Here is a 27,971-nt window from a genome sequence, read left to right on the forward strand (position 1 = left end):
GCGTGAATCTAATATAGAAACAGCCTACGCAATTACTTGTGGTGGCGAACTTCGCAATTCGTTGTCCTGTCTTAACATAATATGACCGTGATTGTGTTGGCACAATTAAAGGCCAATGCACGTTAAAGTTCCCTGAATAAATTGGAATCACATCGAGTTACTAAAAGTCTATTATGTCTGTTTTAGAACATATATATAAATTTGAAGGTATTCAAAGTTAAGGTTTTCAGGGTCACATGGTGTGAGTTTGACGGTAGAAAAAAAGGTCGCCTGTTAAATGTTCTACATAAATAAACCTACAAATAAAATATTACAAAAAAACATTGAACGACTTATTAAAAAGCTCTATTTACAAACATGAACCAATTACAAAAAAAAAAAATGTTTCAACAACTAAAAATTGTTCCCGTCTAAAACTAACAACGCCTTTTCCTGTTTCTTCATACACACACGTATAAACATACACAAACAACAAAAATATTATTAAATAATATAACTATAGAATAAAAATACATTTTATATGCGGTGTCACATTTAGTGGTTGAGGCGCTGAGCATGGTTTTGAAAAAAGCGCCGAAGGCAAAAAAGAGCGCTAAGAGAAAACAACACAATAACTGAGACAGACAGTGTTGATTTAGTTTGTAAATATGGTTTCGAATTGTTCTATGTTTTCCCAATTGCCAAAAAACGACAACAAAAAACTTCTCAGCAGTCCAGTAAAAGTGATATAAGTTTCAATCTTAAAACTGGCTTTTAAAGGAAAGATACACGGCCAAAAATCGCGAAAGTAAGGCTCCGCAAATGGTTACGAAAGAGTTTAATCGCGAAAGTTTATGATCGCGAAATTTTCCATTTGCGAAAATTACTCGCCTTGATATTACGTTTTTACTAGGAAAAGCAGTAAGTTGCATAAGGTCACACACAAGCACTTAAATTTACATCGCATCTTCAGTTAAATCTCCACCATGAGCATTCATGCTTTTATACTACGTTAAAAAATAAGTAAACAAACGAAAAAATACCGACTGATTCGGTGATGTATTGTGAACACAGTACCCAGGGTACCACACGGGGCTCAATCACTCGTGACAGGATCCGTAAACCAACAAATGTTTTTTTGCACTAACCGTTTTTTTAACCGTTAACCGTTTTTTAACCGTTAACCGTATCCCAGTAATAATAAAAAATAGAAATCCCTTTTCTTCGCCTAAGTTAACGGTAATATCAACGAATACACGTCGAAGCTTGCCCCTCCCGAGGTACACGAATAATAAAATACTACTAACGGAATTTGGGGGGGCTGCAAAAGACATGCGTTCCCCATAAAAATACATAGATTATCACTGTTCTCACTTCGAAGTTGAATCGTGTCGACGGTGCAAAGCTTCGCCATCCGAACCAGACTCAATCAACGTGTCGTTCGATTCATTCGACATTAAATGGAGGCCAGCCTCGTCATCAGATGTTCCGTACCCTTTCTTGCTTTGCGTGAAGCTCACTGGATCCACTTCAAGTTGTTTCGTTTTCACGCTTTTTCGTCGCTTACGCATGAGAAAGTTATCTACCACCCAAAACATCAACGCCTACCAATAAAAAGACAAAAACATTAAAAAAAAATGGACACGTTTTAGCCATGGAATTTAATCTATCAAACTCTACTAAAAAAACTCCAGCTGAGCTCTATAGAAAATCCACCTACGCAAATCAACGAGTTGAAAATAAAAGATATATTAAAAAATTGATGGCGTCATCCACGGCATATTGAGGTACAAATTTAACTTATTTAACTATTATTTTCTACCGTGTAAAAGTAGAAGGGTTGACCAAAATGTATTTATAAAATTAGATGCTCAGAATGTTCTGTACTTACTATATGCAGACAATTTTTCTTATTTTTTTAAATTTCAAAACAGCGGGTAAAAAAACACCCTTTAAACTTTTGCTAAAGAAGGAACGTCAACAAGAAGACATATCGTCAGATGCATAGTGTTGTTCCTTTTTATGACAAAACCAGATTTAATTTGGTTAAATTTTGTAGAAGAAACGTCACTCTACATAAGGTTCATTCTTTAAACTCTCAAAAAAATACATCCAGTGAACTTACATTGATAACAAATGGGACTAGCAACAATACAACAACCAGTTCCAACTTGGGATAGCCACTTATTGGTTTTAAAATTAATTTTTTCACACCAGTCCAAAAGTTAAATTGAAAGAGGATCAAAATAACTATTTTCTCGGTCAGCATAACAGCTAGATAGGCCATACATTGAAACAACCATGTTTTAAATCGCGGTGGCTCGCCTATAAAAAAGGTGGATTTCTTTAAAGATCAAAACAAAACAAACAAGATTTTTAAAAAGTGTCAAGGTTTTCTCTTATTTTTCCCCCGTATACAACACACAATTATCTGTGTAGAGTTGAAGGTATGCTCGACACAATACGTTGTATGCAACATAATTGTACCAAAAATCGTATCATGCATTTTTCCCTTTAGATTTATATACATAGTATGCCTCGTTTAAAAAAAATTCTAGTTTGTATTGTAATGCTTTGTTGCATTTATCCCCTCAGACTTTCTAAGGAACATATAAAATATCCGACAGGTTTGCTTTAAGAGTAGTACAAGATAAAATCAAAACGCTGTGATGAACTCAAAATAAATTCTTACCATATTCTCCCATTTTTAATTTGTGCCAGTTTCTTCGAGAGGCTAAGACATGCAACATTTTAAGCACAAACCAAATCACCAACAAACCAACAGTGGTGTCCAGAAGATAATTGATAAAGTACCTTGCAAGGACAAAAGAAGATGTTAAAAATTATTGTTTTCATCTTTTCAGTTGTAGGAATATAGGACATAAAACGCATAAAACCGTTTGCTTTCGATTTTGAATTTTTCCAGGAAATCGACAGTTACTGATAATCAAGCTTTTTCTGATAACACACACCAGTTATTTTTCTTTCAAAAAAACATAAAGATTTATCAGGTTATTTTAGAAGCGTCCCATTTTCCTACATTATTGTATGAAGGTCTCCATTTTTAGATTGTTTTAGTAGGGTCCCCATTTTTTAGCTCATTTACGAAATATTAATCATTCATAAGCCAGAGAAGCAGTCTATTTTTTAAAAGGTTTACAAGGTGAAACATCAGCTGTTCCTAGGTTTTGCACAAGACCAGGCACTGGAAAGTTCAATGTAAACAATGAAATATGGCGAGACTAAAACAAAATTTTCACATTCTTTTTTGTACTGTTGGAAAGCCTGAGAATCTAGTTCTAAAAATGGTATCACTTTTCATGTGCATCAGTTTATTCACAGAAGAATGAAAAAAATTAAGGTGTGGCCAGTCATGTAATTATTGATTAAAAATTACAATAAAATGTAACAGTTGTCATTGTTATAATAACACCTCCTGCGTATACAAAAAATTCGCATGAAAGTCACATGGAAGTGATAAAATGTTGTTGTAATATTAAATCCAAACGGATCAAACAAAGCTGTTTTTTTCTTCATTCAGTAGAAATAAATTTTCTGATTTTTTTTAATTAGAGAAGTCCATATATTGAAAAAATGATGCATGTGTGCCCTTAAGTAAAACCGTTTCATGTGGCTGGATATCCAAATTAATGAGGACCTTAAATTAGGACTGTATGGGTAACACAATTTGCTGAATATAAAGCCATAAATTTCATGCTTTTTTAAAGAAAATCCTTCAACATGCTAAGTTATGTTTGTGTATGTGTCAGCAGGCTAAGGTGCTACAATGATTTGAATTAAGATTTTTTATTTGACAGAAGTTTAAATCATTGAAAATTGCTGAACTCCATAGCAAAAAATACACACACATGTTGCAAAACAAACTAAGTTCATAAACAGAGAAATTGCTCAAATAAATTTATATGGGAACAAAGTTGTATAATTATTACTGTAAACTTACAAAGTAAAATATTATTAAACTGTAGGAGTGATATGTATTTGTTGTTTTATAACATTTTAGCCAATAATATTAATTCAACAAAATAAGATACTAAAAGCTTTGATTTTCAAATAACAATTACTAACCAAGTACACGGATCTGTACTTTTACTCCACATAGCAAGAAACACATTTGCAAAATGAATGAACATGGCACCTGCAGCTTGCTTCGAAGTATCACAAAACCTAATATAAATGAATATAAATTAAAAGGATTATCAAGGGCAGAAAAAGATTTGAATAAAGTAAAAACTGTTAGGTTTCTGATACGGAATTCTTCGCAAATAAGAAAACATAAATGTATATCACCTAAAATAAGAGCGTATAAGGAACAACAAATGTATTTAGGTTCAAACTCACCAAATCATTACAGATCTTCTTTCGTCTGCTGGCTCTCTTAACCGTTTAACTGAAGTGAAAAAAATAAGGCTGACCATGAACCAAAATTTTGAATTTATAGGACAAAAAGACGAACTATATGAGAAAAGCCATTCTATTTCAGAATAATCACAAAAGGGTCGTATAAATTATTGTTGTTCTTATCCTGCAACGCTTTTAAATTTCATTGGCTATACTTATAATAGGATATTTCATACTCAATGCCTTGTGTATTGTTTGATCTTGTTTACATGTTACTTACAAAGAAAAATTTCATTTAATATGTACTTAATTTTTTCATGAGATAAAAAAAGAACAATAACAAATTAAATACACAAGCTAAAACAACAACAACAAAAAACTTTACCAATAAGCACACTAAATGCTGTAAATGCCAGAACAAGTTGAACTATGATTCCGAAATGACCATTCAGGTTGCATCCCATTTCTTTTGTATTTGGTGCAGATGTGAGTAACGTTGTGTTAGACCTATAAATCAAATAAATACAACTAACTTAATTAATCATAAGTTTTTAGCAAAAAGAATAAATTTAAAAATAAGAACGTTATTTCATCCTGCACTAGGTCCACACAGGATCGCAGTATATAAACAGAAAGTTCCTTACATTCTTGCAGTTTGCTCAGCTAATTGAGAATAATATTTTAATAATTTTCTAGAAGAAAAAGAGAATATGTGAATTATAATAAAAAGAAAACTGATCAAAGGTTCTTATGATAAGCATGTAAATGTGACCTTTTAATTAACCTGTGATTTAAAATGTTACAATTTTGGGTATATATACATAAAAAAGTGTAACGGTATTGCATGAAGGCAAGGCACTGACATTCAGTTTGAGAACTTCTGTTATTACTAGGGGTAATTTACAAAATATTGCACACAAATTGGTATCTAAAATATTGTATATGCTATATATACCAATTTTATTTTAAAATCTAAATCTAAATCACATTTTCATAAAATTTGTATATATATATATATATAGCTCTTAAATTAATTTCATGAGTTGTTTTTGTTTATAAGGGATTGTCTCAAAACATTTTTGGTATGGTTATATATATTATATTTTTGGTTTTTCATTATTTTTTTTATGTCAAAAATACTCGCACATTTTTGCTACTGTACTCACACAGTACTCACTAGCGTGCACGAAAGGGAAATGTTAAAATTAAACGATAAACTTTTGCTATATTTTCTAAAAATGTTTTTCAGTGTTTACGCCTCGTTGTCATAGTTTTAAAACAAAGAACAATGTTTTTTTTAAGTTCAGAGAAACTCTGTTTTGACAATTTTCAAATAAAATACGTCATGGCAAGGTTTAAACAGTTTTCTAATGAAATATAGTAATATTATAGACCATTTCATTCAACCCAATACTTATTACCTTACTTTTTTCTCTCAAGAACGATTACCTCACTCTCTCTAAAACACGGTTTTGGAGATTAATTTTTCTTTTGTGTTGAATGTTATTCTAATCTATCATATCTTTGCAATCACATTGAGCATATTGAAATGAATTGCTTCTGGTAATAGAGCAGTATGGCAGGTATCATTTTTAGGTTCTATTGACAGGTATTTTTAACAAGCCAGGACTAAATTGATAAATGCTGTTAAAATATCGAAAAATCGGAATTTTTTTTCACATAATTAGTTACAAAAGGTTATTTTCGGACTATATATCCATATTTTTTCTGTTATAACTTGTCACGATTTTTTGGTTAAAATACTATTATCTTTCACAAAAAATATTCAGCCTCAATAATTACTCTTTAAAATAAAATTCATAAATAATTAATTAGTTCTGCTGAATACAGTTTAAGTCTACGCTCTTGCAAAATTGTACAGAAAGAAAAGACGTAATTATTAAAGAGGAACGTTAACAACAAAAAAGATGGTGCATTATGTAGAAATTTAAGACGACCTTCATTATGCTACACTGCACAAGCTTTAACTTTCGATAGCATTTTCGTTTTACTTTAAAATTTTCAGACATGCTTGGTGTACCATGCAGCCATAATATGGAATAATTTTCTCTTAACAGCTTTCGATGCAACAGAGGATTCTAACAAAGAATCTTTTGGAAAAAACAAAAGGCTATTGTTAAAAAAAAAAGAATGAACAAAAATAATCCGCACACCGTTTTAACAGGTTCATTTAAAAACAGAAGCTGATGAAAAATAACAAGATTGTAAAAAGTTGGAGCTCATTGAAGCCGATTTTTTGATACATTTTTAAATAGAAATTTCTGCTGACTCAGCAATTTCTGTGTTAAGTTAAAATCATTTTATTATATATTAAGGCCTATATTTTCAGGAAATAGTAAAAAAAAAATGGTATAAATAAAACACTGAGTAAATAATTCAGCTATTTGGACAGCTAAAAAAGGGTTACTGCCACCTTAATGTAACAAGAACATTTTTAGCTAGGAGAAAAAAGCAATTAGATAGCAGATCATCCTTTTTCGTCATTCTCAACTTAAGTTCCTTTTTTCATGCTAGCATGGGTTGGACGGGGCATACTAATGACCCTCTTCCAATCTGATCTAGACTGTGTTAGATCTATACTCAATGTAAATAGCAAAGGGTTTCCTCATTAATGAGAAATAAAGCATTTGAATGTAAAGTTATAAAAAGCCATTAGAGAAAAGCATACATTTTTATGTAAAGTAAAGAGAATTTGCTGTAAAATAAAATAAAAATTAATGTAAAATAAAATGTTTTTTCTTACGACGCAAAAACGAGGTAAAAGTTTTTGCAATGTCTAAGGTAGCACACAAATGTGAGCTATCGATAAAAATTATGCCACCATGAATTCTGTTTTTTTTATCTTATACTTGAACACGTACTCACAAATCAATTACTTATGTAACTCGCATGTGCAAGAGGCTGTACTCGCGGGTACGGAGTAGTATACTCCCCAATTACTCTTACTCGTTTTGCACTGTGCTTGAAATTTAATGTACCCGTACTTGTATACTCATGTACAGTTACTTGCAATCGGCACTGTAATACCAATATAGTTTGCTTTATACCGTGACTCTCTTAAGAAATCAGATTGGCTTGGTATACAACACATAGTGTTCATTGGTGATTGAGTGGATTTTTACGGCATTTTCTGGTTGGCATTCTACCTACCTGTTGCTTTTTGTGGTTACTTAGTGACTGCTAACTAAGAGCAACAAAGCCGAAAAACTGTGAGCAAAGCTCGAATAAAAGAAATATACCTCCTTAATTGAGGAATCCCTTAGATATGTGTGACTAAATGACTTTTGATGACAAGTAAGTGTAAGGAGGGAAAAGCATATATACAGTATAAGGAGGAACACTTATATAGCTAGCCAGCAAGGTGTATTATCAATCTTTAGCACACTAGAATCAAAATCAACCAACTAAAAAGGGAAGAGGGAAGGTGAATCTTAGCTAGCTGTAGCTAACTGTCATTTTACAGTGGTTTTGATGTCCAGGACCAGTTAACAAAAACAGTCGTTTAGCAGAAAAAGCACAATTTTGAAAACCTTTACACTATCAACTGTAGCACTACCCTTTTCAGAGTCTATTCAGCCATTTCTGTAGTATTGTAATCTAGTTTTTTTTTCTCTAGCTTCCTCTCCGCCGTTGCTATTTCGGCTACCATCTCTCCCCCATAGTAAGGATAAAACCTAGATAAAATCAAGATTCTGTACCATAACCTAAAAAATCCCATGGTCCCCTAAAAGGTTGATGAAAAAGCCCGTTAACCCAAGAAGAGGTTAAAAACTAACGATCATGAAATTTACACGAAGAAAATTAACGCGCATGTCTGTAACAACTTATAAAAAAGAATTCAACTGACTAGCAAAAAGCATTAATAACGCGAATCAGGAAATATATTATACTTATTTCGGAGAACGGGTTCATAGGCTGGCAATCAGTTTTTCATGTTTTTTCAAAACGTCAACAATGTCAGCTATCCTGCAGCTTGCCTTAATCACATTAGTTGGGTGAACTGCATCAGGACAGTACTAACTCTTTTTGCGTCAGTCAATCAAAAAGAACAAAGTATGCGCATGTAATGCAATGGCTAAAAAGATATATTTTTAAACTGTATTTACAGGTTTTAAATTAACTGACAACTTTTTTATCGTCCTGGATATTCACGTTACACTAAAATAGGGGAAATTAAATAAACGCATAGTTTCAAATACGCGTAATTTTGTGCATTGTTAATTTCCTGGAATAATGTAAAGTTTTATTTCGACCAGTGCGCTTCTGGGGACGAGGATGAACGGTGTTTTTTTTACTTAATTAACATTTAGAAGGCACTAGCAGTATCAGGAAACAAACTCTAGGGACTAGGATGACCGCTTTGACCATCCCATATCAACAAACCCTGGGAACGAGGTGCGTTATGATGTAAAAGTGATTGTTCAAATGTTTTTAAACAAGATCGGTGATGGAGCTAATTTCAAAAACGAAACTTTTTTTAATCAGCCTCGATCAAAAGGCCTATTTATCCTTTTCTAATATCAGGGATTTCGGGGATGAAGTTGTTTCCTGAGATTTTTACCCTAAATTTAATAAAATTGGAAATTTTTTGATATCCGGTTTATAGTTTTACAAGAAAGACCCTCTCTCAAGTTCTTAGGTTATACTGGCAATTAGATCCTATCCGGCTAGACGAAGTTGCACATCAAAATAAAATTTTTTTTGTTGAGTAACTTCCATCCGTTCTTTTCTCAAAGGTTTTGATGACGTCCACTTTATGACGGTCTTTTATAACACCCTATTTTGGAGACTGTTTCCGCACTTCTGTTGATACGCTCAGGAACTTATTACGTTTTCTTGAATGAACGCTCATAAGAGGGTGCTAATTGTTACTGTTTTCATGGTTTTTCTTTATAAAAATATGAAATAAAGTTATTTAAGAAAAGCTTACAATCCACTTTCACCTCTTATTGATGCTGAGAAAGGGGTGGGAGGGGAGTAGACAAACAGAGAAGAGACACGAGTTAGGAAATTTAAATTGGAATATTCTATAATACACCCACAGCTTACTTCAAATTAATTGCCAGCGTGTCAATACATTGCTGGAAACTATGTATTTGTCAGCTTACAATAATAAAATACATTAAATTAAATTCTTAAGATTCCCTTACCTGACATTATCAATTCAAAAATATGATCTCGATTGGTCAGATTTTTTGTGGCAAAGGTTAGAAAATTCGATAATAAAAATACTTTGCGAAAGAATAACATGCTTTTAGCTATCTTCTGCATAAAAAAATCCAGAAAAACATAAAAAACAAAACAAAAAACAGAACGTTAAAATCTTTACTAACATGATAGCGGTTGTTTCGTTAACATTATTAGTTTTAATATTTGGTGTTACTTGTTCTTGTCTGGCTTTACTTGATTTCAAGTTAATGTAACTATGAAAATCGTATAAATGAACAAGACGTTCGAATTAATAGCGAGGGACCATAAAAATGTGTAAGAATTATAAATATTTTCAAAATGCGAGAAAAAAATATATATCCAGCTGTTACTATAGTTAAACATTTGTTCTTTCGAGAGTTCACCACGACACGATTCAGAGAACACATTTACATATTCACCACAGCAGGCGGTGCTAATAAATCTTGAAACTCTATTAACGCCTCTTTTAAGGAATGCCTGACTTGCTCGGAGCTACACGTGACGCAATCTAAGATCACTGGATACATCCCAATTACGTTATTCCACATGTTGGCATCAACTAAAAAAAGTAAAAACCGTGGTGATACGTACTCTGTTATTGCACTTAAACACACTTAAGTGAAACCAGTGAAACATAGGGAAACAAAACATGGCTGACTTCTCGGTGTGTGCTGGAATACAGGTAATAAAATTCCAACAATTTTACTTTAGAACAGACCGACTAAGAAATTTAACAGAATCGGCCTCCCACGAAAACATGCTGACAACTTTCCCCTGATGACGATATATTTAAAAAAATGGTAAATTATGGTCGCGTAATTTTTTGAAACAACGCCCGGGAGCGTTTGTTAAATTTTTTCGAAAAACGATGTTGCAATACGTTGCAAAGGACTCGGATACAAGTAGAGAAGGAAATGAAAACGGCTTCTTTGGAAAACAATTTAATCTGTACGTCCATTCAGAGTGAACTTACTTATATCAGGCTTGCTCTCCACAGTTTTCTTCAACGATGATAACAGCGTACTGATGGCTTTGATGGCGAATGACATTTCAAACATCCGAGCTCTGAAAGATATTAAAACGTGACCCTGGTATTCATTTAGCACAACAACCTAACGCATGACGTGTGACATCTCTTATTGCTTTTGAGAGCGATACATGGAAAAAGTTCGTTAAGACAAAACACTTAGTTGAAACGCACTACTAAAGTTTATTAAACGTGTAGTTAAAATGGCGAGCAAGATTCCCGATAAAACTTTAATTTAACAACATCCCTTAAACCCATCTTGAATTAATTCATCGCACGACGTAAATCCACAACAAACCTCGGTAAAGGAAAGTTTCCATTCAGTCTTTCATCTTCTGAATATTTCTTTAAAACGTTCTTGCAACGATCAAGTAATGAAGACAAAGCTAATCGAGACAATGTACTGTCCTCTAAACAAAAAATGGTTGTGATGAGAAATGATGAATGAAAAAATTAGTTGCACATATAAATACGTGTAACTATAGCTTTAAAGATTCAAGTAGCATGTTTAGAAATTCTTTGCTATTATTTACTGGATAAAAAGTTTCATCTCCTAGTATACTTTCCATTTCTGCTTCTTCTTCTAAAAGTCGTGTACCATACAAATAGTGAGCTTGATTAATTTTTGAATACCCTGGTCCTGTTATCATTGTATTAGTATATCGAAAATACTAAGCATTACCGAGAGTTGCTTGGCTATGTTAAGTTGAGGCTTTTTAGGCATCAATGTGATAAGTTCAGATAAACATAGGTAGAGGTAGACTCAAAAAATATACGCACATACCCTCATTGTCAGTTTCTTTGAAGAATGAAAATTGCAGTAAAGTTTCAAAGCAAAGCTTGGCGAAGTCTTCCTTCATCGGGAATGCAATAGTATCGCCTGTTTAAAATAATAGTTACTTCTGTTGAGGATAAACTCGTTATATTTTTAACATTAGGTTCCCAACCAAATCATAGAGTGTATGACATATAAACAAAGCTGAAAACACAAAGTTAACGACAAAAACAAACAAACAAACGGACAAACAAACAAAATTCAGACATAAAACAAAAACAAAGAAACAAGCAAAACACAAAAAAATAAAACAAACGAGTAAACAAGTGAACTAAGCATTAAGCATAAAGCATGACACATAAATTATATATAAATTATATAAACAAACAAAGAAACCGGAAAAACAAACAAACAAACAAAATCCAAACATAAAACAAACAAACAACCAAACAAACAAAAAGTGTGGCGCGTGGCCTTGTGGTTATGAAGTTCGCTTCGCAATCACAAGGTCAATGGTTCGGTCCACAGCGCGAGCATGTTTAGCAAGTGCCCTTACCACAGCTACGGGTCAACAATGGCATGTGAGGGAAATTGGGTAGGTATACCGGTGTATACGTAAGGACACAGGACCCACATTGATAACAGTGTTTCCAAAACTAAAGTGGCTATCCTGTAAAAATATTTGGAATAATAATAATAAAATCAACTTACTATCAAACATGCTCGGTGTAGCAGAATGTATCGATCCTTTATTTAAAAGTTTCATCAGACTCTCCACAAAATCGTTTGGAAGAGAAGGAGAATAGGGTAAAATATCTTGGCGAATTAACTTTAAAATTTTTACATCAATTTTTTCATCTTGTTTATGTTGTTCTAATGTTTGAGTGTCTGGTGGAGGGCTGAAAGAATGACAAAAAATTAACATTACAAGCGTTTTTAAGTCGCCCAATTCGATAACCAAAGCCCTATTGCATATTGTTAAAAGTTTCATTAAATTTTAAACAAACTTCCACACAAAATTATAAAACATACCTCAGGGAGAATAAAAAATCATCCAATGTTACAGCTAGTGCCATCCACATGTCTTTAAAGTCATCAGCTACAACAGAATATAAAAATTTTAAACCTCCTTGGTTTGAACAAACAAGGTCTCTTTTACACGTGCTAAACCACGCCCTGACCTTGTCACCCTTTTGTCTTTTAACTGCCCCCCTTCCTACACTGGCAACTCCCTTACCAATCCCTTTTTTACCGCTTTCTGTTAATAGAAACAACCTCAAACATACACGCCTTTTTATATAAGAATGTCAAAATTCTAACCAGACTGGTCATTATTCTTATTACTCTGTTGAAATACAACAGACCCATTGTCTTAACCTGAAACCCTAGCCTAATGTTCATATAAAGCATATGCTTACATAAAAAAAGTGAGATCATATGTAAAAACATACGTGTGTACACAGCCTTAGGAAAGGGGAAAAAATACGACCAATCGGAAACTAGACGGTCGATCGTGCAAAAAATGAAAGAGTTTGTTTCTTTCCATAATATAATAGAGGTACTGAGAGAGAGAAGACATTATAAAAACATGACAAGGAGTGATAGAAGTACACCTTACCATTTCCATCCATATGCGTCTTCAATCCGCTATGAAGGACACTTAATAACAAGTCTACTGCTAGCTTCCATGTGGTTTGGGCCGGGCACGCGTACTTCAGTTTCATCGGTAAATGAAGTGTCTACATAATAAAAACAGAGCAAATACATATATTATTTGTAACGAGAGTTTTTCATTCTTTTTTTTCTACAAGAAGAATTTTTTTTTATTTTATGAAAATCACTTAAGTAAGACACTACACTCGCCGACATTCAAAATATCGTTTGCTCGCATAAAAATCGAAACGACTTGATTAAGAAACAACACAGATTAGTTAAGTATATTATACAATAAATTAAATAGAATTTTGGATAAGAAGCACGTTTATAAGAAAGCTACCAAAATAAGCTTAAAAGTAAGTCAAAAAAGATTTCCGACAAAAAAGCTATTAGCCTTTTTGCCAAGAGAAAGTAAAATGTATGCAAAACCTTAGATTCGGCCGTATAACGTTCTAAAGCTATAAGAATATAATAGCACAGACCGAATGCAAACAGAGTTGGGTCATCCTTTTCTGTTTAATTCGTAAAAGATTGCATGGGTGAAGTATTTTTTTAATGTTTTAACTTGCCAGCAATTAAAAGATATGTTACTCTCAGTTGAAAAACAAGTCAAAACATGTCAGTATATTATACTGACGCAATTTCAAAAGGACTAAAGAAAGCAGGTACTATAATGAATTACCCTGACGATAACAGCATGCCAAAAGTAGAAACCAGTAAACTAACCTCTATAATTTTCTGTAACACGTTCTCTTGAATAACAGTTTCTATAGAATGACTCGCTTCGTACAACTCCTGGATCATCTTCATGCTGTTCTCGGCTAGTGGTACATAGTTCATCACCACCCATTCCCCAGCACGCCCGCGTATATGCGTGAAATTCTCTTTATCGTGCGATTCGACTTTTGGTGGGCAACTCGCGTACTCGACAAAAGTAAGTAACAAAGCAAACAAAGTTGGGTACATAGGCTGGTGTTCGTTGTGTTCTAAAATGTTCTTATTCTGCAGCTGTGGAACTTCCACAAGCAACGCCTTTAGGGAGTTCAACACAGATTGTTGCAGAGGGGACAATACAGCCTCGTGGTGGAAGGTAGGTAGCAGAAACGGTGACGTGTCAGAGTGTAATGGCATCGATACAGCACGCTGTAGCACTTTACATAGACGTTGTAAATCGCCTATACCAAATCGTGTATAAATACGAGCTAACAAAGGCGGGAATATATTGACTAGGGCAGTTAAAAATGGCTGCGAGGGGTATATTGTTTTCATCTCTGTTTTGCCGTTACTATCCTTTACAGTTCTCAGGAAGTGTGGGCTCTCCATCGAGTTTGCTCCGATATTCTGCCACACTCTCCACGCATTAATCCACAAATCAAGCTCAGCGTCGGGTACATCTGTGAACGCAGGTGTTCCTTCGCTTCCCTGTTTCGTCTGAGTATCAGTTGGCCGAGTATCGTAATTCACAATCTCCTGAAAACTCTTCAACGAGTTTAAAGCCACTTCCGAGTTTTTAGTTAATGCACTAGCCTCAATCATTTCTAGTAACAATGCCCACGCACGCGGATAATCTTCGAGCTTTTGAAGTATGTGTGACCTCGTACTGAAAACTCTTGACACTCCAGCCAATGACAAGACGCATGTTTCAGCCCATTGTTTTTCAGCAGTGTCACGCGAGTGATGTATAAGAATGTTGCCAGGCAACGCAGTGTTGTCTGAGGGAGGAGGACAATCAGCCGCAACGGAAGACATAGCTTTGACTTTTTCCAGCAAAGGGAATAACACCTAAGCGAAGCAAAATTAAATGTTGATAAACCTGAATTCTTGTTCAAAATAAATGCGAAGTACAAACAAATACCTTCCACAGCACGGTATACCATGTTGCATTTTCCAGCAATCCACCATGAGCCGAAATAGTTGAAAATAGCGTTTGACCAGCACTTTTTCTAACAGCAGGACGAGGGTCTACGCACAGGTCGCCTAGTTTCCCATACAAACACATCCACGCTGAATCAAAAGGAGGTACCGAGGTGTCCAATGTCGGATAAAGTTCGACATTATGAATCGGGCTACTTCCGTTCGATTCTTCCTTTTTGACGAGATCAGGTTGACATTTCATGTAGTTTTCTAAGTCGTGCTTTAGTGACGTTCGGTTTTGATAAAGGAAATCTGAAAGATTCCACTGAAAAAAAAGCAGGAGTTTTTATTGATTGTAATGATTACAAGTGAGAGAGGTATAAGGTCATGCTTGCTTCTTTTTTAATCACATTTAAGGTAGAAACACGTGAGGAAAAACTCTTACTAGACCTTACTCAGGTTGTATAGACAATTTTATGAAATCAATCATTTTCTATCCAGACCTTCAAACAAAAAATATTTTCAGACGTTCATTTTCTTTAAACGTACCAGCAATCCAACGGCTGTCAGACTTATGTTGATCTCATTCGGTTGCAAACCAAACTTTCCCGCCACATCTACCAAAACTTGTAGACACCAGCAAGGAATTATGGGTAAGAAATCTGTCACAACTAATTGCAGACTCTGAAAAGCCAGTCGAATGATTGATTCACTAAAAGGATTAAAAATACATCATGATGATTTGCTTTTTTCCCCCAGAAATCCAACATTTTATTTTGAAAAAATTTAAAACACAGAAAACTGTTGATTGAACTATCTTGATTTTACTAAGCTTCAAAATACGATACCAAAGATTTCACTGCATAAACTTTGGGAAAAAGTGATAAGGTCAAATAAATGATAAATACATAAAGTTACGGGGTTTAAAATGCATAAATTGTAGAAAAAATATTTAGCTTGAAACAAACACATTTGAAGCAGGTGTTGCGTGGACTGCAAAAGCATCATAAGTCGACATAAGCATGAGACACATAAGTTACACAATTACATGACCTACTTTTGCTGGTTGGTTGCTGAGCCAATAATACGTAGAACAACAGGCCATGCAGTAGCTAGCTGTGGTGCACATTCTTGTAATATGTTCAGTGTACATTCGAATTGTTGTTGGCGCACATCTGAGAAAGTTATTGTCGCCATTTGTTGCAGTGGGTATAAAATCATCAACTGCAATGACTATAAAAAATAAGATAACAAAATTGATGCGTAAACTAGTCGATAGCCCAATCCTTTTTATGAAGTAGCTTAGCCTGTTTGCTTTTCCGTGTATCCGTGGCACAGCTATCGAATCACGCAGAAAAAGAATATGGCTATAATATAGAATAGTCAGTTGCCTGCGGATAAATCCACAGGTTCTTTAATATACACATTTCAGGTTTCTGTACTACAATTTTTCGGTTGCGCAAACAGATACAATGAGCAGGCCTTTATATAAGGGGAGAGTGATTGCTCTTGCTTACGCAAAGAACCGCCCGATTCTGACAGATGAAAAATTAGCTGAGCCATTATTTGATCCCCCAATTCCACAAAAAGTTTGTCTAACTGAGCAATATTAATTCTTCTCACATGATATTAATGTTATCTTTCTTATCATTTGCAGTAAAATACAACCAAAATAAATAAAAAAAGATATATAAAATAGGTAAAAATTTGTAATAAAATATACGTATTCCATTTATTCAGGATACTCGCCCAGTCTAAATTATTGTAACCTCGGGCGAGTGATTTATTGTTCGAGTGTTATTTTCTTATTTATAAGCTTGGATGAGATGCAAAAACTCTGGGAGGTCTTATGTGATTTGTTGTAGCAGGTATAAAATCATCAACTGATGACAAGACAAATAAAGGAGTAAACTTTGGTGTGATGGGAACGTTCCATTCAAACAACTCTACATACAAACGCTACTGTTAAGTCTACTTACTAAATCTTCGGTGAGTGGTGGTTTGTGGTCATGGAAAATAGCCGATTTTATCAAAGCTGTTAATGCATCAGCTCCCCATTCACGTAACCTACTATGAGGATGCTGTGTTACCTGGAGGAGAAAGGTAAACAAAATATTCTCAAATTGTTGAAGAGTTGGATGAATAAACCCTTAAATATAGCTTTTAATCTATGGTGGGGCTTTATCGTAAAATGTTATGAACTTTACAAATCAACTGAAAAGAGCAAGTAATGTTTATAGATTTGTCATGCACAGTATCAGGCTTTCTAATTTCATTTATTTAGAGTACGCAAAAAATTGCTGACGTAAAATGTCATTTTCCTGTTTCACATTGACAAGCTTGTATTACACATCGGTCAGGGTTCTAATCATGCTGTGTCCAAGAATTTAGTGAACACTTTGGAAATATGTCAATAGACAACAGGGGCAAAACTTTAGTTACAATTTACATGCAACTTAAAGAACATCAGCTTTTTCATTCGCGATTACCAACTGTTGACGCGAGTTAAAAAGGCTGAGTATATCCTTTCCTTGTCTTTTGCCAAAATAAATATTTATTTATGTTTTTTCCATTGTAAGTATAATAATTTGGATGTGGGCTTGTGTTACGTCTAGATACAATTACACAATTTGGGTTTGCATTATTACAGGTTTCTCAGTTGTTTAAACATTGCCCAAGATGCTCTTGGAGATCCTACATTTGTCCAGCATCATTAGTGCCTCTTTAACCACAACTGTGTAAAGAAGATCCAATTGCAAAAAATATATAATAAAACTCAGCATCTCAAACACAGAGTAAATTACAAACCTCCAATAAATGAGCGGTAAGTGGTTTCCATAAAACACGTAAACGATTTAAATTAACCAGACCAGTCTCTAACATTTTAGCTACAGCAAATAAACTTGGTTCCTAAAATATAACAACATACTGGTAAGCAAACGAAATTAAAATGTATTGAGTTTATAAGCATTTGCAATTTTGACACACAGGTTTATAATTTCTTCTTTCACACGAATAATGTTATCTCTGAGAAACAGAACAGTTACTTATGTCTTCATTTTTTCAAACAGTAGAAACATCACAAGATACGAGATTTTACACATCATCATCACCATCATTATTTATCATACCACCTACCTTTTACCTTAATTAAAAAGACTCTGTTAAATGCATGTAGTAAAAGGTGTTTTTATACCAAGTTTTCAGAAAATTCATACCTTATTATTAATTGCATTTTCCATATCTTCTGTAGACAAACGACATAACGCACTGACCAAATGGTGAACACCAACATCATCCAAATATTGTGAACTTTCAAATAAACGTGATAGCATTGATGAAAGAATTGGTAAATCTGCCATCATGGATTGACTAATGATCTAGAAGATAAAAAAGGCATAAAACTACATTCCTGATGTAAATTTTAAGATACTGTTGATGGAATAATTTGTGATGTTACATGAAGTCACGAATAAGCAGAAAATACTTGTTAAAAATTTCTAAAAAAAAAGGTTCTCGGTGTACTAATTAACTCAATATTTGCATATCAAAAACTCATACCAAATTTGGCAGCTCGTTTGCTTGTATGGTTTTAAAACTTCCGCCTGATGATAATTTTAAACCTAGGATTTGCGTCAGGTGTTGCAGCGTCATTAAAGATAAATACCAAGCTGTGCCAAGTATATCGCCATGACAATGCGCCAAGTTTAATAGCGCACGCATACATTGTATGTTTTTCACTGTCATCTATAAACCAAAAAAAATAATAAACAACCAACAAAACCATACATCCATTACACTGTTCAAATCCAAATGGCTTTATGCCTTTTTATATTGAAAAGATATTTACTACACTGAAAATAGGTTGAACACCAGAAATTACAAGCGTATATTACATTTGCCACCTATTTTAACAACACAAAAAAAGCATCAGCGAATACACTAGGCCAAGAAGAAACAGGCTCGTAACTCCAGTTATTGTTCCCGCTGGGTTACTGGGGACCCCCTATAACAGTAAAATTGTCAACTTTCCCAAACTGTCCTAAAATACTTGTTTCTGAACCGATAGGTTAATGAAATATCAAAAATCATTTTAATGTCAATACAACCATTTATCTAAAGTTATTGAAAAAAGAATTTTGGGTATATTAATGGATCATTGGTGACATCATAAAAATATATCACTGTAACTATTTGCCTCTCTTGACTAGTTAATCAATTAATCAGTTTAACATAAAAACTAACCACAATGTTGTTTCCTGATGAATCATTCAAAGATTCTGTTTTCAATGCACCAATAAAATTGACATCGTAACTTGGTTGCTTTGACAACAAAGCATGAAGATTATTTGCAGCATAGTTTTCAGGCAAAGACATCTTACAAATGCATGAAATAAAAGCATCTCGATTTGAGTTCAGGTCAAGTTGGCCACACACACTGGCAAACGTTTGCAATGATTTTAAGATCTGATCCGTTGCAGGCTCGTCTGTGCTAATAAAAAAGGAATAACTTTATTAATAGCGTATGTCTGTAAAATCAACAACTGAAAAGCTACTAACAGCAATTGTAAAAAAATAACAACATTGCTAAGAAACGACTGAAACAACAATCCAGTCACACTAATGCTATATTAACCATTAGCTTACAATTATTAAAGCGAATAGTAGACACACAGAAAAAAAAACACTGTTCTTACTACTAACAAAATAGCCTTAGTAATTGATCTACCAAGTATTACTGCTTACTGAGACTTCCATGATAACTGCATACATTAAAATGAAGCAAAAATTACAAGTAAATCATTTAACTAACCAGGCTTCCAGTAATATGGTAAGGGTTGTTAACATGTGACTCCATGAACAGTCAATCATCTTAACCCATACAGGCTTCATGTCTAAAACATTATATGTAAATAATAGCAATATGGTGTAGCAAGAGATAAGTAACAAATACTGTGAATGATTTCTGATTGTTTGATTTTGATGAACTGATTAAAATAAAAAGAATTTTTATTTCAAAGAAAAAGTAATAATAGAAATCATACTATATTATAAATAGCATGTGAATACTTTTGAAATATCACACTTGTAAAACTTGTAAAAGCACAGAGAGTAATAAATGAGAAACAACCCACCTTCATCTTCAACATCCAATGGCTGGTTGTGTTTCCAAGCTTCAGAACCAAGTCCCGTTTTATCCTGATGTTTGATATCTTCAACTTCGCCATTTACTTCTTTTTTCTTTTGTTTTGACGGTCTGTTAAGTATTAAGATATCAACAGCTTGACATATTTCCATGACACATGAGAAAACTACTTGCATCACATAGGACTCAGATACGTTGACACCTTCGTTTTTATACTCCAACTGTTCTAGACTAAAATAAAATTGAGTTGTTACTTTTTTTTCTTTATTAATAAGTATATACATTCCACATCATAAGGTGTAGTGGAAACATCTCTACTTCTATCGCTGTATTTTGTCTGCTAAAAACGATTTCCTCCCCTCCCCTTCCAGAGTAACTTCATTTATGTATGCCCATACTCAAACAAAAGAAATTTAAATGAGAAACGGATGCATGTTGTGAAATTCGCAAATCTCTGGAATTCCCACAGGCTAACAACCAGTTTTTAATAATAAGGCAATAAAAATGTCAACAACAAGAAAATTTGAAATGTTGTTCACTAAAAATACTTCATTAAACCTTTTCCAGTGATAATTGTTTATTAATCAAAGATTTTAAAGGGGCAGGCTTATTGGAGGGGGACCTATTAGAAAAAGGAGTTTATTATTTTGTAAATGTCCATAACAACCCGATAACCTATTATTCAAAGACCAAAATAAAATAAGCAATATTAACATTGTTTAAGATATTCCTTGAAAAATATGAACAACTTGTAAAGCCGTTTTTAAATTTCATATATTTGTGGGCAGTATAAGCAATCCAGCAGATAAACCCTTGTGACAATAAGCCCAACTTCAGTGAAGACTGTACGTTAATCTCAGGACCACATATAGCTCATACATACATGGTACATTTGATTCTAATAAATGTCAACAGGAAGTTCTATTGTCAGTTGAGATGTCAAGTAAAATTTTACATTCCCTACCCGGCTTAGTTTTACTACAAATATCTTCATAGTGTACACTTACTAAACGGGTTTAGGAGACGATTGACTGATATTAGGGACTGGTATCCACCCTCCTTTGTATGAAAATCCTGACTGATTGGTTAATTTATCCACAGGAACTGAGTTGGTTGATGTTGGTGAGTTAGCTACGTTTTGATTGGATACAGCTTGTGATGCAGCTTTGGCCAAAAGTGATTGTATAAACACACCAAGCGATTCACATATAAGTTGGAATATTTTTGTTGAGTGTTCTTGCATGTCGTAATATTGACAAAATGACCTAGAAGAAAGATTCACACAACCCTTTTAAATAAAATTACCTTGTTTGATTCACAAAATAAAAAGGTCACAAAGGACCAACTTTAAAAGTCAGACATGCTACATGAGACAGTCAAAACAAATACTCCAATAAAAATACTTATGTTTCAAAAAAAAAACAATTTTGAAATCTCTGATTTCAATCATTTAAAATAACAATATTCCACACACAATTCTTGGTGCATCTCCCAGAGTCATATCTGTTTCCAATTATGCATAGTATCCCTTTTGCAATTGCATCTTTTTTGCAATTTGTTAATAAGAAAAGGCCAAAATATTGTACAGTAATCAATGACTTACTTTAATATTTGTGGCTGGGCGCAAAGGCTAAGAAGAACTTCTAGTGCTAAAGCTCGTTGCCAGAATGGTTTGTCTCCATCCAAAAATTTCACAAGTAATGACAAAAAAATCTCACATTCTGTAACCTACAATAAAAAAAAATAACACAAAATATAAATGACAAATAATGACAGTGGTATTCCTGGTCTACACCCTACAACTCTTTGAAAAACATTTAGGTGAAAGAAAAGCAAAAATATGTAAACAGAAAAGAGCTAATACTTAGAGCTCTAAGTTTTTGTATTTTTATAGATCGATTAATGCTGGATAGGAAAGTAGCCTAAATAATATACAATAACATTTTGGATTGATGCTTTTCGCCATTGCATAGTTTTTTCTTTAAAGAGGTTGGGGCTAAAAGTCTATTCTAGCCGTTCAAAAACTAATCATATTTAAAAATGAGGTTCAAACCAATTAAAAAAATAAAGCATGTTATGAATCAAAAACATTTAAAAATAATATAAAAAAACTTACAAGTAATGTATAAAACTGCTTGATTAGAACAGAAACAATGCGTAGCAACCGAACTGAGACGGAAAAAACAGGCTTTTCAATTATTGTTGGTGTGGTTTGTCCCCCTTGTTTGTATTTGATGTTGGGAGAAAAAAGTTTAATGATCAGTGGACATATACGTTCTTTCAAAAGAAAACTAAATTCTGGATGCTAAAATAAATAAATAAATACAATTCATAAGGTATCAGAGAGTAAATAGGAAGTTAGTTACTATTTTCTTTCAACTGGCGAACATTGGATCACTAAAAAACTTTCTGTTTTTAGGTCGTTCAAGGAACTATACAAATATAATTTGCATTGTTAACAGTTGTTACGTCAGTATTTTGTTTCTCTAAATATGTATCGATGTTTCTACCCTTATACTTTTTATATCACACCAAGGGATAAAAATGAAACAACTTTCAAACGTTTGAAACTTTGTTTTTCTTATATTGAGTGCCTAGATTATAATTTCCTTGGCCAGATACGCTACGTTATAGATTGTACGCCACATAGAACACTTAATTCAGTATTTAAAAAAAATCAATATGCCTGATCAACTTTCAAAAAAATAAACAGGCTAACTCACGTCAAGAAATGCTTTTGGATAATGTCTTAGAATGGATTCTAATAATTCTAAACCAAACGTTCTTGTCATTGTTTTCATTCCTTGTAACCAGTATGGATTGTCACCATTTGTGAGTTGACATAAATCCTGAAATAATAATAGTTTTAGTACAATGCAGAGCTGAGTCAGGTTCTTATTTAATCCATTTTAAGTAATGCACCACAGTACTACCCATTTTCAAGTAATATGGTACAAAGTTTAACAGTGTGTTCTTCATTTTTTTTTTCTTTCTTTATTGTTTAAGGTTTTTCTTATAACGTCCACACCTTACATTACATTGGCATAACTTGTTTTTCAAACAAAAAAAGCATGCTGAATATTGGTGGCATTAAATCTGAAATAAAATAGGCCTAAAAAGTAAAAAAATATATTGGTTTTTTGAAAATAATCTTTACAGCAACAGCACTGAACGCAGAACATAAACTTAACTTATATGATTTTTAAAAGTTTTCACATCAATTGTTATAATTAATTGCAATTTGTCTTCAAATGAAAAACACTCTGCGCTCAACTGAACCATTTTCATTTCTGTACAGTAAACAAAAAGTTTATGTTTACATCTATTTAGCTTGAGGGTTTAGTACTCATTAACATCATTATCACTTTCAACTTTATGTCTATTTTCCATGCTAGCAAAGGTGGGACAGAGTATTTTAACTCCTGAAAACCACATTTACTTACATGAATATATAAATAAATTCAATTGTTTTTTTTTTTTTAATTAAAACATTGTAAAGACAATTATCTATTAATTGTGGTGCTTAGTAGATAGATACCTGAAATAACAAATAAGCATCCTGGGCTCTTGGTCGCAACGTCCGGGGACATTTAGGATGTGGCGAAATTGATTCTTCGGCATCTTTATCCACTACAAATAAATAAAAATTATAAACATATTTTATTTCACAAATTTTTGACCTTAAAGCTAAATTTGATGTTAAATTAAGATAGAAGTTATGTGCTTATTCAAGGAAACAATATTACCGTTAAAGAATTTCACAAATTATAAAATATATATTATAAATTAATCAAAATTAAAAAGCTAACTGCTAAGTCGTTGGCGTTTATGTAAACATTTGTTTTTAATTTGTTAGTTTTGTATCCAAAAACCAGTGTACCACACTGCCTTGGACTGAATTGTGAGGATTTTTATCAACATGCTACAAATATATTTAACTTTCTTAAGGCTTTCGTAAGAATATTAGCAATTACATAACCTTTTGTATTATTATTATTTGTATTATTTTTCCATATAATGTAGTTAAAGAATTTAGAAAAAAATAAAAATAATCTGCAAATATAACCATATTTCGAACTTTCTTATTCAGATGAATTAATTCAAACCAAAATGAAAATCTGTTGCTTGTTTCCAATGACCCAGTAACTTAGCATCTGCATCTTGGTTTGCAATAAAACTTTTTGGGTGGGCTTGTATAGGCCCTATATGTTTACTTACAAAACTTATTGCAAACTAACATGCACATCCCAAGTTATAGGGCCGTCAGCAAAAAATTACGACGCCTGGAACAAGGAATCATTTGACAGAAAATCTCAAAAATTGCTATTACTTAAATATAAAGTATTCCTTTATACTAAAAAAACTAGGCTTCAAAAATTAAATATTATGTTTTTTAGTGCACATTGTTCAGGTTTAATTAAACTATTCACTTTTTGAAGAAATGTACAATTTACAAGTAAAAGAAAAAATTACTAAAAAATGTAGAAAACAAAAATCCAGTGAATTAGGAATACTATTGTGACTTATTTTGACACAACAAAACAGCTAAGAAAAACATGAATATCTTGCACCATATTTTTTAAATAAAATTCTCATTTGTTCATTTCTCTCTGTTATATATACCTTTTGTTTTGTCTTCTTCAATCATACGATCTACAACAACTGAAACTCCTTGTCTAATAGCTGCAGATGCTGTGTTGCTGGTAGTACCATCTTGGTTGAAATAAAGTTTAAAACACAACACCAATGTCTAGAAAATTAAAATTCAGATTATATAATTTACCCAGGCGAGCACAACATTCAATAACACATGAGAAAGTTTTGATCTCACCTGAGCAAGTGGGTCTTTCTGGACCACATTGGAAGTTGTTAGCATAACAATAATGGTCTGCAGAATGCGAAGATCTTCAATATCATCGTCAGCCAATAAACCAAGTTGTGAAATGACCTTACCAGCATAACCCTGTTACAAAATTTAACAAGCTGAGTAAAGAAATATCTTTATAGAATGTTATATATCTGGTGCAAACAACATTTCCACTTTAACTCAACAACTCATGTTCAAAAACAGTGGAACAGGTCATTGTTTGTTATTGCATTGGTGTATTAATTTAACGAATTTGTAAAATATGGAAAATTAATCAAAAATGAAAAGAAACAACTCTTATTAATGAACTTTCAAACGTTTTACAGTTCCAAATCTTTAACGATGAAAACAGTTATCCTTAGCTTTTTTACTTAGTGTTATATCTAGAAAACATATCCTCGTACCTCACCAATAGCTGCTGAAGATGCTAACTTCTGTAGGCATGATAAACAAAGTGGGATAATCTTGGGGAATTTTGATTCCAATCCAAGAAGTAAAGGAGTAAATACCTCAGTGCTTAGACTGAGACCTAAATAATAGATAGAAGAAAAGCGATTTAAAAGACTTAAAATTACTTTATTTGAAAGGAAAGTACAGATTATGACTACATTGTCAATTAAAACAAGTGACAAATTTCATGTCGGCTTATTTGAAAATTTCCTTGCATCTGCCGCACATACCTTCAAATTTTTGTTGTTCACTCTCAGAAGAAGTCAGCATGCGCAACTTAACAATTCCTATTTCAAGTGCCTATAACAAACAACATATGACATGTTTAGGGTGTGAAATTGTGGAAACATAAAGAAAACCTGAAATAGCAATTTAACTTAATTTCTGACAATAAACACAATTCTTTAACAAACATAAAAAAATCAGTAAATTACACACCTGAGTGGAAAAGAAAACATCACCAGTTTCATCAATTAAATATATTGACAACGTTTCGGCTTATGTATGTTTATGTAAAGCTCACATAAAAAGGTATTAGCTAGACAGAACCAAGGGGGGAGCCCATGACAACAACATGCACCTGCTTAAACAACCAACCATTAAATGTAAAATAGGAATTTTGAGTAGCTAAGAACAATTGTAGTGTTGAAGGTAGTCCACCATAGACCATAGTCGGCCATAGATACACCTACATACAATCTAGCTAAATTTCTGGTACTGTACTTAAAGCCAATTACGGTAAACCAATATACTGTTTCTGCTTTCTCATTTGCAGAAGAAATTAGGAAACAGAATTCGGCTTATTGCATGGCTAGCTTGGACGTAGATTCGCTTTTTACCAACATACCTTTACTGGAAACTATAGACATATGTGTTGATAACTTATTTTCTGATTGTGAAACTATTGATAATTTGAACAAATCTTATTTTAAACTACAATTGTTCTTAGCTACTCAAAATTCCTATTTTACATTTAATGGTTGGTTGTTTAAATAGGTGCATGTTGTTGTCATGGTTCTGTCTAGCTAATACCTTTTTATCGCTTTATGAAAAAATCTGGTTAGATAACTTTCCTACGGAATTTAAACCATTGTATTAAACATTGTATTACAAAAGATATGTTGATAAAGTCTTTGTTCTTTTTTCATCACCTGAGCATCTTCCCCTCTTCAAGGCTTACATAACCAACAGGCATACCAACATATCTTTTACGCCACAATGTGAAAGTAACAATTGTTTACCACTTCTTGATATCAATATTAGACATGAAAATAATAATTTTGTAACCACAATTTACAGAAAACCAACTTTTAGTGGTGTATACACTAATTTTGCTAGTTTTTTGCCTGACAGGTCTGCATTACAACATTTGAAGGTAAGAGCCAGTGAACACATGGGGATCTCAGCTTTAACCGGAAAAATGACCAAGAGTATAAAACAGGTCTAGTTACGACACTGGTTTTTAGAATTTTCAGAATTGTGACAGGTTTTTCAACTTTTCATGTCGAAATGAAATACTTGAAGAAAATATTGTTAAGAAATGGCTATCCTTTTAGCTTAATAGACTTCTGCATTAAGACATTTCTTGACATTATTGTTTCAAGTCAAAAAGATCATATTAACTGTTTCTAAGCGTGAACTTATTATTGTATTGCCTTTTCTGGGGAATGTATCACTGAGGCTTCGGGCTTGTTTAAAAAAAACATTCTTGAAGCATTTATCATCTTGTAAGGTTAAGGTCATTTTTTCTTCAGGTTTGGAAATTGGCCATTTTTTCTGCTTTAAAGATAGGCCTATAAGACCCGCTTTAAAGATAGACCCTCTACGTTCAAAAGTCGTATATAAATTTAGGTACGATAGCTGCAACGCTATTTTTTTTGGCAAGACATTAAGACATCAAAAGGCCAGTGAACACATGGGGATCTCAGCTTTAACCGGAAAAAATGACTAAAAGTTATTTCTTAGCCGTATCCGAACACGTTTTCTACTGTCAGTCTAGGCCTTGTTTTGAGAATTTCTAGATACTCTCCACCGCTAGGAATAATTATGATCTAGAACTGAAGGAGAATTTATTAATCGATAGGGATAAACCAGCTTTGAATAGAAATATTGCATCTGTTACGCTATTCCTATTCGCTGACTAATAATCATACGATAATTATTTACAAAATAGTATCTGTAAATAACTTGATAATGGCTGCTGTATAGGGCCAAAATCAATATATTTAATTGATGAAACTGGTGATGTTTTTTTTCCACTCAATTATATCTACAACATAAATTACACACCTCTTTTATTTGGGGATATTTCTTCTTGCATTCACTGTGAATGTTTTTGAAATCTGTAAGAAGACCTTCAATAAGTTTATCTGTACCTGCCATCTTTTCTCATGTCACCATAATATCTTGTAGTTTAGTATTTTACCCCTAAAATAACAGCAGCATAATTCTCTCATACGCTACAAGACTAGAAAATTGATAATGGTCTTTACATGACAACCTAACCAAACACTATGTATCCAAATCCTATGCTGTTCCAATGCCAGTGCTATTTTTAGCCACATTAAAGGCTGATATACATTTTTAAAAGTTACTGTCAAAAAAAAAATGGTGGAAATGTTATTTACATTTTACATCGATATTGCAC

The 27,971-nt window shown here is 33.1% G+C and overlaps 2 protein-coding genes across 2 annotated transcripts; both read right to left on the reverse strand.

Annotated features, from left to right (window-relative positions):
- Positions 1-253: 253 nt before the first annotated feature.
- Positions 254-6,000, reverse strand: LOC130625741 (store-operated calcium entry regulator STIMATE-like). Its single transcript, XM_057440844.1, has 7 exons — positions 4,983-6,000; positions 4,724-4,845; positions 4,339-4,387; positions 4,066-4,164; positions 2,672-2,793; positions 2,105-2,304; positions 254-1,583 (listed from the first exon to the last, which is right to left on the reverse strand). Coding segments are annotated over exons 1-7 (828 nt in total). The 5' UTR covers positions 4,985-6,000; the 3' UTR covers positions 254-1,349.
- Positions 6,001-9,362: 3,362 nt separating this feature from the next.
- LOC130625387 (protein MON2 homolog) lies at positions 9,363-27,960 on the reverse strand. Its single transcript, XM_057440473.1, has 28 exons — positions 27,614-27,960; positions 25,555-25,624; positions 25,279-25,403; positions 24,839-24,970; positions 24,631-24,757; positions 23,546-23,637; positions 22,731-22,856; positions 22,124-22,312; positions 21,611-21,735; positions 21,015-21,272; positions 19,997-20,238; positions 19,675-19,756; positions 19,107-19,353; positions 18,423-18,608; positions 18,080-18,241; positions 17,670-17,771; positions 16,841-16,951; positions 15,919-16,094; positions 15,411-15,573; positions 14,863-15,186; positions 13,734-14,789; positions 12,970-13,090; positions 12,384-12,450; positions 12,063-12,250; positions 11,361-11,456; positions 10,875-10,986; positions 10,523-10,614; positions 9,363-10,108 (listed from the first exon to the last, which is right to left on the reverse strand). Exons 1-28 carry the CDS (start codon positions 27,704-27,706, stop codon positions 9,957-9,959), a joined length of 5,016 nt encoding a protein of 1,671 aa, XP_057296456.1. The 5' UTR covers positions 27,707-27,960; the 3' UTR covers positions 9,363-9,956.
- Positions 27,961-27,971: the final 11 nt, after the last annotated feature.

This window comes from Hydractinia symbiolongicarpus, chromosome 14 (assembly GCF_029227915.1).
Source record: "Hydractinia symbiolongicarpus strain clone_291-10 chromosome 14, HSymV2.1, whole genome shotgun sequence".
Classification (NCBI taxonomy): Eukaryota; Metazoa; Cnidaria; class Hydrozoa; order Anthoathecata; family Hydractiniidae; genus Hydractinia; species Hydractinia symbiolongicarpus.

Excerpts from the sequence above, each read along its gene's own strand:
- LOC130625741 (XM_057440844.1), bottom strand. Across the intron at positions 4,388-4,723 it reads AGCATTTAGTGTGCTTATTG|TTAAACGGTTAAGAGAGCCA; the intron begins GTAAAGTTTTTT and ends TTTTCACTTCAG. Across the intron at positions 4,165-4,338 it reads AGAAGATCTGTAATGATTTG|GTTTTGTGATACTTCGAAGC; the intron begins GTGAGTTTGAAC and ends CATTTATATTAG.
- LOC130625387 (XM_057440473.1), bottom strand. The coding sequence starts at position 27,706 with ATGGCAGGTACAGATAAACTTATTGAAGGTCTTCTTACAGATTTCAAA. Across the intron at positions 19,757-19,996 it reads ATTGGATGTTGAAGATGAAG|ACATGAAGCCTGTATGGGTT; the intron begins GTGGGTTGTTTC and ends ATAATGTTTTAG. Across the intron at positions 12,451-12,969 it reads GACGCATATGGATGGAAATG|CTGATGACTTTAAAGACATG; the intron begins GTAAGGTGTACT and ends ATTCTGTTGTAG.